The sequence below is a fragment of the Henckelia pumila genome, chromosome 4, assembly GCF_033568475.1.
Source record: "Henckelia pumila isolate YLH828 chromosome 4, ASM3356847v2, whole genome shotgun sequence".
Taxonomy (NCBI): Eukaryota; Viridiplantae; Streptophyta; class Magnoliopsida; order Lamiales; family Gesneriaceae; genus Henckelia; species Henckelia pumila.
In genome coordinates, this window is record NC_133123.1 from 151362372 (window position 1) to 151374377 (window position 12006).

At 34.7% G+C, this 12006-nt stretch overlaps 2 protein-coding genes across 3 annotated transcripts; both read left to right on the forward strand.

Annotated features, from left to right (window-relative positions):
* Positions 1 to 1955: 1955 nt before the first annotated feature.
* LOC140862069 (putative late blight resistance protein homolog R1A-3) lies at positions 1956 to 4586 on the forward strand. Its single transcript, XM_073265072.1, has one exon. It carries the CDS (start codon positions 1956 to 1958, stop codon positions 4584 to 4586), a length of 2631 nt encoding a protein of 876 aa, XP_073121173.1.
* Positions 3493 to 10428, forward strand: LOC140865447 (putative late blight resistance protein homolog R1B-14). 2 transcript variants are annotated; one of them, XM_073270101.1, is made up of 2 exons: positions 3493 to 3593; positions 7990 to 10428. In XM_073270101.1, exon 2 carries the CDS (start codon positions 8034 to 8036, stop codon positions 10356 to 10358), a length of 2325 nt encoding a protein of 774 aa, XP_073126202.1. In that variant the 5' UTR covers positions 3493 to 3593; positions 7990 to 8033; the 3' UTR covers positions 10359 to 10428. The 2 variants fall into 2 exon arrangements, with proteins under 2 accessions (XP_073126202.1, XP_073126201.1); XM_073270100.1 differs by lacking the exon at positions 3493 to 3593 and having other exon boundaries at positions 7558 to 10428.
* The last annotated feature ends 1578 nt before the right edge of the window (positions 10429 to 12006 follow it).

The window sequence follows — 12006 nt, forward strand, 5'->3', positions numbered from 1 at the left end:
GGTGGAAGCTTTCAGAGTAGCTTCAAGTCTCTTCAATAATGAGTACAGTCCGGTTGAGCTTCTCAAACTGCAGAGCGGTCGAGAGGCTTGGAAACCCTAGGATGATCCTTGAAGATCAAATATGTAAACTGTAGGCAAGGGTTTATTTGAGCAGCAAGTGAATGATCTTGTTAGTGTGCTCAAGTATTGCTTCAGTATATCAGATGAGGCTTCTGATAGTATTCAAGTGATTGAGTTGATTGAGATTTTTCGAGTTGCTTATCTTCACTTCTACTTCTTGAGCAATCTTCCCTTTATATAGGTCAATCATCAACGTCTTTATTTTGAATGTTCTGATGCTGCATTGAATGCATATTTAATGCTTCATAAATGCGTTGATGATTCTGTATGAAGATCGTACACTTCTTTAGATGCAGACAACTTCCAGAGTCCAAAACTGGTATAAACGATCGAATGCTTTATCTGTAGCCATTCTGCGTTTTTGCCATTTTAGTGCAACCTGTTGTTTCGATGCAAGAGTCAACAGATCTTCTGATACGCCGGTTCTGCTTTTAATAAAAGATCTTGCAAAGAACGTCTTGTCTCAAGTATTTGTCTTGAGATATCTTGATAAGCAGTTGACTTTCTTCCGGTAGAGAGATTTATCCTCTGCTGGTTTGAATAACCAGTCGATAGGCTTGTGACTGCAATCGGTCGAGAGACAAAGGCGATTGACAAGCTTCCGATAGATAACTTGAAGGGTTTAGACGGTTGCGGTAGGAGTTGTAGTAGATTCCTAAAATACAAAGGATTGACAGCACATTCCTATACAATGAGTTGTTGTTTGTTATCACCAAAATGTCGGATTCAACAACTTGCAAATCAATAAAAGTAAAATTATTATTTAACAGATATTAATTTTGTTGAAGTGCAATAACTGTTCATACTGAGAAGAACAATCAAAACATGATATTTGAGATACAATATAGTTTAAAATATTAGGTTAATATTGTTACCAATGACTATAATTTCTGAAAATGCAATAAGCATTCGGCCATACAATATGTATCAAAGTGAAGGTCATGACTTCGATTCACATTGATTACGAGCATAATTATTGGAAATGAGATTATTGGGTACAATAATTATCTCTTTGCTATGTAAAACAATCAAAATGTAGCGTTTGAATTGTTACACAGATTAAAATATTTGAATTGCACAATTATATATCATCAACTATATATAGCTTTTAATAAAATACAAAACGCTCAGTCCTATGATTTATAAAAAAAATCAATGTATTTTTTTTTTACATTTCTCGACAAATATATAATATATGTTATTGTTTTAAAGTCGTTAATTCAAAAAATAAATTAAAGCCAAGGTATAAAACATAAAAGCATCGATTAGATACCATAAATTGATCGTAAAAGAGAAAACATTAAAAACATAATGTTCTCACTTCAATAAATAATTAGATATCAAATCATTATAACCGCAGTTTGAAATTGATAGTAAAATATACAACATTTAATTAAAATAATTAAACAATCAACTAATAAAATTATTATCACGTGTCACGTGCGTTGCACGTACAATTTTCTAGTTTCATTAAATATCTATCTTATTTTAAAATTATATTATGCCAAACAATCAAAACGAGATTTTAAATTCTAAATCCATCAAAATCCAATGAAATCCATGGAATTGGAACCAAACACATTGTAGTTACCACACTTAGGTAGATAAAAGAAATCAATAAACATATTTTTATTTATTATATTGTAAATTTAGTCATGTGGCCTGTGGGTATGATATAAGTTATTTAAAAATTATAAAATAGAATTTAAATAATTTGTAGAAGAAAATTAAATTTCATAAAGTTAAAATTAAAATAATTAATTATTTAATTAATCAAAGGAATAGTCAAACAAGTCAACCATATCATGAACTTGTACAATTGTACTTTCGAGAAAATGGGCGTCTCACATTTTCCCATGGCTGCTACTTATGCTTCGCTTCTTGCTCTTGCTCGATCATTGCGAGAGATTAGGGATCTTCAACAGTGCGTCGATCCTCTTCACAAAAAAATAATCCTTTCTCTCCATGAAAAAGTTGATTTTATTGTCACTTTCTTTGAAGATTATTCAGATAAGCATCAGGGAACACTTGATTTTGTGGGAAATGGGATCAGAGAAGCCGCATATGAAGCTCAAGATTTCATGGATTCGTATTTGTGTTGGGTATCAACTACTGATCATGACGATGGGAGCTCTTCTTCAGAGGCTAAAGGCGACGAGGTGAACTTGGATGGAGATTTAACCATGGCTTCTGAAAAAATTGATTTTATTTTGGGAGAGGCGATGAAGATGAAGAACAATGACGCAGCTCAAGATCTCCGATCCCTGTCTTATTCTTCTACTGTTGATTCTTTATCTACGGTCCAAGCCACTGCCAAAAACATGGTTGTGGGATTTGATGATGATTTGAATTCAATCAAAGAAAGGTTATACGAAGATTCTGCTGAGCTTCAAATCATCCCAATTTTCGGGATGGGAGGAATCGGGAAGACGACACTAGCTACAAGGGCCTACGAGGATTCAATATTTTCGCAATACTTCGACACACGCGCCTGGATTACTGTCTCACAAGAGTATCAAAGGAGAGAAATTCTTTCAGGGCTTTTCAAGTCTCTCAAGAATCAAGAATCTGATAAGAGCGAAGCAGAACTGGCAAAATTGGTGTATCAAAATCTCTTGGGGAGGCGATATCTCATTGTGATCGATGATATGTGGAGTACCGAGGCTTGGGATGATTTGAAGATGATATTCCCAGATGATGGCAATGGAAGTAGGATCTTGTTAACCACCAGGCTATTAGATGTAGCTTCTTATGCAGGATCTTCAGATTTTCCGATTCACCAAATGAGTTTTATAGATGAAGATCAAAGTTGGGAACTACTTCAACAAAGGGTTTTTGGACAACAATCATGTCCTCTCCAACTGGTGGAAGTCGGGAAGAAGATTGCGAAAAATTGCGGTGGACTTCCACTCACCATCGTCGTGGTTGCTGGACTACTCCTTTCTTCAGGCAACACCGCAATGAGAGAAGAAGTTTGGGAAAATATTTCGGAAAATATAAGTGCCAGAGAGCCTACAATTGCACTTCAATGCTCAAAGATACTCTGTTTTAGTTACGATCGGTTACCTCTTCGATTAAAAACATGTTTCCTATACATTGCGGCTTTCCCAGAAGATTCTGAAATTGATGTTTCTATGCTAATCAAGTTGTGGGTTGCGGAGGGATTTCTGAAACCAAATGATGGGTTCAAATGCTTGGAAGATGTGGGTGAACGTTATTTGGATGATCTTGTGAAGAGAAGTTTGCTCTTAGTGAGAAAGAAATGGCCGGCAGGGATACTGGAAAGTGTTGGAGTCCATGATATGTTGAGGGAGATTTGCATTACAAAAGCTGAAGAAGAGGGCTTTCTTCATCGACGTCGTGTGTCATCCAAAACGGATTCGAGAACAGAATTCTTAGAGGATCCATATCGCCGCCGTCTCACATTTCAAATAACCAAGGGAAATCAAGAATGGGAAATCCTAGACTCGAGTGTACGTTCCATTCTAATTTTCCCCAAGGATTATTATATACCAAGATTATATGTAGAGTCTAGGCACATGTGTGTCTTGGATGCACCCAGACTAGGTAGGACGACCGTTTCACATATAATATCCACATTCCATAATTTAAGGTACTTTCATATGTCCATGTGTGAGGGATTTCCAGCCTCAATATCAAAACTTGCTAATCTTGAAACTTTAGTTGTTAGTGATAATGGATCCGCATTAGAACTACCATGTGAAATTTTAAAGATTCCCAAGTTAAGGCATCTGATCTTTCCGAAGGGCGTTCGTTTATCCAACTATCCCTCTGACATGGGAATTGTTCATGAAAGTGATCTACAAACAATTGAGACAGTGATAGATTTTGTATTTGCGGAAGAGATCACCAGAATACTCGTGAATCTGAAGAAATTGAAGGCTACATATAATATGCCGGGTCGTGATTGGGATGATTTTAGTCTCGACAACCTTTCCAATTTACGAAACCTCGAGCACTTAGAAATCACTATGCAGGATCAGGATCGTGACTGGTGTCATCCCTCAATGAGATGGAACCATGCTTTCCCAATGGCTCTAAAGAAGTTATCTCTGGAAGGAGTCCCATTGCCTTGGGAAAATATGACCATAATTGGGTCGCTCCCCAATCTTCAAGTGCTCCAAATGGTGAGTAATTGTGACACTGAATTTTCCGAGTGGACAACAGTGGAAGGTGAATTTCTTCAACTCAAGTGTTTTTATACTTCCTTGGATCATGTGGTGAAGTGGGAAACGGAAAAAGAGCACTTCCCATGCCTTGAAACCTTGATTCTCGATTCCGTCGAGTTGATTGATGAGATTCCTATTGGCATAGGAGAAATAGATACCCTTCAATACATAGAGCTGTGGGGCTGTAAAAAATCAATGGAGGACTCAGCCGAGCAAATTGAAAAACATCAACATGAAAATGGAAACGATGTTTTTCGTGTTCGTGTCAATCATTAAGATGAACATGTTTTGTTTTGAAGAATTATTATGAAAGAGATTCTTGTGAGAATTTGCGTTTGTTTAGATGAAAGATTTTTGTTCGAAAATTATCTATCTTCAAAGTGTGGCCAATTGTATTTTCAGTTTTTTACATACTTCCACGGGGAGTTTTGCTTTCAGTATTTTAGATATTTTACTCTGTTTTTTTGGTTTTTTTTGTGTCCTCTTTTCTTTTGGAAGAACGTAACATGTCGAATTCAATCAATTTTTCAAAATATACATCACGCATATTATAACTCTAACGAACTTGACAAATTATTAGTCGATAAGCTTGTCTCCGATTATTTCTATGGGTCGTTTCCTCGTATAATCAATAGTTGTATTTTTTTTAAATTTTTTTTAAAAGTTTCTTTTTGTTAGATAAGCATTACCTTACAAAACACTAATGTGACACAATATCATGCACAATTCAAATTTGTGAGACGAATATCTCATTTGATTCACTCATGAAAAAATATTACTTTTATGCAAAAAAATATTACTTTTATTGTAAATATGGTCAGAGTTAACCCGTCTCACCGATAATTATACGACAAATCATCTCACAAAAGACCTATCCATGAATTACAGTTATTGTAAATATTTAATGCCTAGAGTCATCTTGTGAGAATTTGTGTTTGTTTAGATGAAAGATTTTTGTTCGAAAATTATCTATCTTCAAAGTGTGGCCAATTGTATTTTCAGTTTTTTACATACTTCCACGGGGAGTTTTGCTTTCAGAATTTTAGATATTTTACTCTGTTTTTTCCAGGAATTATACTATCACTTGTGTTTCTCTTTCCTTAAATCGGATAATGCTATATTATGCCCAAGATAAAAAGATTGGATAATAATATATAGATAAATAATCTAATTTCGTAAGAAAATAAATAAATGATGATGGTTAATCTAATATTTATGAAAGATAAATAATAATTTGCTTCATTTTATTGATTAAATTTTAAATGGTATGATATAACTATTTTGTCATTTTCAAATAATAAAATTTGAATATTATTATTTATAAAAGATAATATAGTAATTTAAATTTAATGATTTGCTTGATGTAAGATAAATAATTAATGGTTTGATTGATAAATATTTAGTGGACAGATAAATCAAATAATATGACAAATTAAATATGAGATTGAATGAGATAAATTATTGATAAACTAATAATATATCACTTCAAACGACACCTAAATATATAATATCAATCTCTCATACCAACTTATGCGCGTTTGAATATAAAAGTCTTTAGTTAAAGATAAACATTTAAATAAGTCCTACTTTTTAAAGTGTTTTTAATTTTTTTTTAAAAAAAATTATTTTAGTATTTGAATAAATGTTGAATAAATATTTATTTTATTTTAAATGTAAGTATAAGCAGAAGCAGTACCAAAAAACCAAAATTTCGACTAAATTTTTAATAAAAGCAATTTTTAAATTTAAAAAAGGTACTTTTATTTGGTTGACTTTCATAACCAAACATATTCTTTAGTCATTTTAATAAATTATCAAAACCACATCTTACCAACTTTCATTTAATAAAAATGATTATAAAAACTTATTTTAGTACATTCCAAAAACAATTTGTTAAAAATTTTAAAAATCAATTGAATTATATTAAAAATATGTGCACACAAATTTTCGCATGTGTGAGTCGCTAATTTTAAATTATACATGATACTTAAATAATATAAAATAAATAATACAAATATTAATGCATTTATCTTAAACTTTGAAAAGACAAAAAAAACATGGAGCTGGCTAGAATTAGATATATTCAAAATAAGATATGAACAAGGGTGTAAACGTCTCCAATATGAGAACAATTTTAAGGTTTAAATTTGGCTCGAATTAGATATATTTGAGATCGAGTTCGATTCAAAACTCGATAATTTTAATATATTTGACTCAAAATTGGTTCAAATCAAAGCTCAAAATCAAATTCTGCTGGAGATATTCGAATATATTCGCGAGCTTCTGAAAAATAAAGGATCAACATATATTTATTTAATATAAGATTATATTATATTAATAAAATATTTTGAACTTTTCAATAAAAAATATTATTTTTTATATCAAAAATATTAATTTTCGTTTCATATATATAAGATAAGTTGGTCTGTCTCGCGAATTTAAATTCATAAGACTAGAGCTGCTCATCATGGTCAAGGGGATCCGCTTTCGTCTTATGTTTTTTTGTCTTGTGCGCTCGAGGCTCATCCTCAATATTTACGAACGCAGTGGACATGATGCTCTAATTAAATCAGTGTTGTAAGATATTTCATCATGTTTGATATCATGTTTCAAGAGACCCGTTTCTCTTTGTCAAGCTATTAAAAAAACATACGTTATGTTTTGGACCTTTCAATGAAAAATATTATTTTTTATATCAGAAATATTACTTTTCGTTTCATATATATAAAATAAGTTGGTCTGTCTCGCGAATTTAAATTCATAAGACTAAAGCTACTCATCATCCTCAAGGGGATCCGCTTTCGTCTTATGTTTTTTTGTCTTGTGCGCTCGAGGCTCATCCTCAATATTTACAAAGGCAGTGGACATGATGTTCTAATTAAATCAGTGTTGTAAGATATTTCATCTTGTGTGATATCATGTTTTAACTTTCAAGCTATTGAAAAAACATACGTCACGGGGGGTATGCAATGGCTGAATTGGGCTGGATTTTGTAAACCAAATTGTTATGCAGCCTTGGGCTTTCGAAAAATACGACAACCACAAAGAGCGAAACGAAATTCAGCCAAAAAAATCAAATCAAATTAGAAATCTTAATTTAATTTTGTTTCATACGTAGATAAAAGAAATCTATAATCATATTTTTATTTATTATATCCCAAATTTGGTCATGGTACGACATAAGCTATTAAAAAAATTTAAAAATAGAATTTATAATAATTTCTAGGATAAAATTAAATTTCGCAAATGAAAAATGTCAAAAACTAAATAAATAAATAAAAAATTTTGAATTAAAAATAATTAATTAATTATGTAATTAATCAACGGAGTAGTCAATCAGTCAACTATATCATGAACTTGTACTTCAAGAAAATGTGCTTCTCTCATTTTCCCATGGCTGCTACATATGCTGCGCTTCTTGCTCTTGCTCGATCATTGCGAGAGATTTTGGATCTTGAAAAACATGTCGATCCTCTTCACAAAGGAAAAATCCTTTCTCTCCATGAAAAAGTTGATTTTATCGTCACTTTCTTTGAAGATTATTCAGATAAGCATCTGGGAACACTTGATTTTGTGGGAAATGGGATCAGAGAAGCCGCATATAAAGCTCAAGATTTCATGGATTCGTATTTGTGTTGGCTATCAACTACTGATGATGACGATGGGTGTTCTTCTTCAGAGGCTAATGGGGACGAGGTGAAGAACTTGGATGGAGACTTAACCATGGCGTCTGAGAGAATTGATTTTATTTTGGAAGAGACGATGAAGATGAAGAACAGTGACGCAGCAAAAGATCTCCGCGGATCCGTATCTTATTCTTCTGCTATCGATAATTCATCCACGGTCCAAGCGACTGCGAAAAAAATGGTAGTGGGGTTTGACGAGGATTTGATGGTAATCAAAGAAATGTTATACGAAGATGCAGCTAAGCTCCAAATCATCCCAATTGTCGGGATGGGAGGAATCGGGAAGACGACTCTAGCTAGAAGAGCCTACGAGGATTCAATCGTTTCTGATCAATATTTTGACATATGCGCTTGGATCACAGTGTCACAAGAGTATCGAAGAAAAGAGATTCTTTCAAGGCTTTTCAAGTCCCTCACGAAATCCGATGATGATGAATCTGATGAGAGCGAAGCGGAACTGGCAAAACGGGTGTATCAAAATCTCTTGGGGAGGCGATATCTCATCGTGATTGATGATATATGGAGTCCCAAGGCTTGGGATGATTTGAAGATGATATTCCCAGATGATGGCAATGGAAGTAGGATCTTGTTAACTACTAGAATATTGGAAGTGGCTTCTTATGCAGGATGTTCAGATACTCTGCTTCACCAAATGAGTTTTATAAATGAAGATCAAAGTTGGGAACTACTTCAACAAAGGGTTTTTGGACAACAATCTTGTCCTCTCCAATTGGTGGAAGTCGGGAAGAAGATTGCGAAAAATTGCGGTGGACTTCCACTCACCATCGTGGTTGTTGCAGGACTTCTCCTTTCTTCAGGCAACAACGCAATGAGAGAAGAAGTTTGGGAAAATATTTCGGAAAATATAAGTTCTAGAGAGCCTACAATTGCACTTCAATGCTCAAAGATACTCTGTTTTAGTTATGATCGGTTACCTCTCCGACTAAAACCATGTTTCCTATACATTGCGGCTTTCCCCGAAGATTCTGAAATAGATGTTTCTAAGCTAATCAAGTTGTGGGTTGCGGAGGGATTTCTGAAACCAAATGATGGGTTCAAATGCTTGGAAGATGTGGGGGAACGTAATTTGGATGAGCTTGTGAAGAGAAGTTTGGTCTTAGGGAGCAAGAAAGGGCTGGATGGGAAACTCAAACGTGTTGGAATCCATGATATGTTGAGGGAGATTTGCATAACAAAAGCTGAAGAAGAAGAGTTTCTTCATCATGTGTCATCCAAAACAGATTCCGGAACAGAATTCGTAGAGAATCCATATGGCCGCCGCCTCACATTTCAAATGACCAAGGGAAATCAAGAATGGGAAATCCTAGACTCGTGCGTACGTTCCATTCTAATTTTCCCCAAGCATTGTTATATACCGAGACTATCTGTACGGTCTCGGCACATGTGTATCTTGGATGCACCCAGACTACGTAGAACGGACGTTTCAAATATAATCTCCACATTCCATAATTTAAGGTACTTTCATATGTCCATGTTCATGGGATTTCCAGTCTCAATATCAAAACATGCCAATCTTGAAACTATAGTTGCTCGTGAAACTATATTCGCATTAGAACTACCTTATGAAATTTTAAAGATGCGCAAGTTAAGGCATCTGATATTTCACGAGGGCGTTCGTTTATCCTCCTACACCTCTGACATGGGAATTGTTCATGAAAGTGATCTACAAACAATTGAGACAGTGATAGATTTTGTATTTGCCGAAGAGATCACCAGAATACTCTTGAATCTGAAGAAATTGAAGGCTAAATATAATATGCCGGGTCGTGATTGGGATGATTTTAATCTCGACAACCTTTCCAATTTACGAAACCTCGAGCACTTAGAAATCACTATGCAGGATAAGGATCAGGATCGTGACTGGTGTCTTCCCTCAATGAGATGGAACCATGCTTTCCCATTGGCTCTAAAGAAGTTGTCTCTGGAAGGAGTCCCATTGCCTTGGGAAAATATGACCCTAATTGGGTCGCTCCCGAATCTTCAAGCGCTCAATATGGAGGGTAATTGTGGCACTGAACCTTGCGAATGGACAACAGTGGAAGGTGAATTTCTTCAACTCAAGTGTTTTTGTTCTTCCTTGGATCATGTGGTAAAGTGGGAAACGGAAAAAGAGCACTTCCCATGCCTTGAAACATTGATTCTCGATTCTGTGGTGATGATGGATGAGATTCCTAGTGGCATAGGAGAAATAGATACCCTTCAATACATCGAGTTGAGGTGCTGTGGAACGTCATTGGTGGACTCAGCCAAGCTAATCGAGTCTCTTCAACATGAAAATGGAAACGATGCTTTCCGCGTTCGTGTCATTGGTTTCAATGATTACGACGATGTTTTGTTTTGAAATTTGAAAGAGAATATTGTAAGAATTTGTGTTTGTTTCGGTGTGAGTTTTTGTTTGACAATTAATCGAATCAATAAAGTAGCTTTTTTGAATTTAAAATTTTAAAATTCCTCAATATTACCATTTTATCAATTTTGAATGATAATAATATTATAATTAAAAACAATTTATAATAATATTATGACAATGCAATGTTTTTTTTATCCTTTGCAGTGATGGTGCCATGGCCATTGGACACACATTGTTTTACTTAGTAATTTTTTAAGGAATACATATGTGTATAATTAGACTTCTTCCTTAAAGAAAAACAAAAAAAAATAATTGGATCGACATTTACCGAGCTCACTATACACTTTTTGTGATGAAATTATTTTATTAACTCCCATTGCAGTTAATTTAAATTTTAAAATATAATTTACAATAATTAGAAATTTTATTTCTGTTGGTCCCAGGTGCGGCATTACGAAATAGAAACTATAGAAATTGAAAAATAAAATAGACACCAAGATTTACGTGGAAAACCCACCCCCCAAAAAATATTAGGGTAAAAACCACGGTCAAGATCAAAAAATTCAACTATAATATTTGGAGAATTACAATTTTTCTCTGTGTTTTTAAAGAGGCACACACTCTCTTAATACAGGAAAAAACCTATCTCACAAATATATATAAAAATATAGGAGAAGAAAACTCAAGACTAAAAAAAGAACTTGAGGCTGAGGGATACTGAGAATGGTTGAGGGAAGCTCTATTTATAGAGCTCCCTCCCCTAGTACGTTAGTGAAGTTTCCTTCACTCTTTCCTACAAATTTTCTTCATTGGATGGCTGCCACCAGATTGGACCGATTCCTCCAATGATTCTGCTGCCTCACCTTTGCTGACATTTCTCCCACTTGGAGATTTGATTGAGAATCAAACACATCTCCACACATTCTTTCAATCTTGCCATTCCCGCTGCTTACGTTCTTGTTAGGCCACGTGAGGATCTACACCATTCGAACTTGTCTGTACTCACTGGCTTGGTCAAATATCAGCAATGTTATCCTTTGTATGGATCTTCTGCATATCCACACTTCCTTCCCTCTACTACTTTTCGAACAAAGTGAAATTGAACTTCAATGTGTTTAGTCCTGGAATGAAAGGCTGAATTCCTTGCAATGTGCAAGACACTTTGACTGTCACAAAATAGAGGAATATTTTCTTGTTTGTGCCCAAGCTCCTCCAATAACCTTTTAATTCATATTGCCTTCTTGCAAGCTTGAGTAGCTGTCATGTATTTTTGCCTCTGTTGTAGATAATGCCACAACTGTTTGCAGTTTTGAAACCCAGCTGACTGCACCTGCTGCAACTGTAAACACATAACAAGTAGTAGATTTTATTTTATCTGGATCACCCGCATAGTCTGAATCAACATAGCCCCTGAGTGTAAAATCTGATCCTCCAAAACATAATGCAGCTTTCGAGGTACCCTTAATGTATCTAAGGATCCTCTTAACCGTGCTCCAATGCTCTTGTCCAGGATTCACCATATATCGACTGGCTGCTCCCACTGCTTGTGCAATGTCTGGTCTTGTACAAATCATAGCGAACATTAAACTTCTCACTGCTGATGCATACGATACTCGAGACATCTCCATCCTCTCTGCTT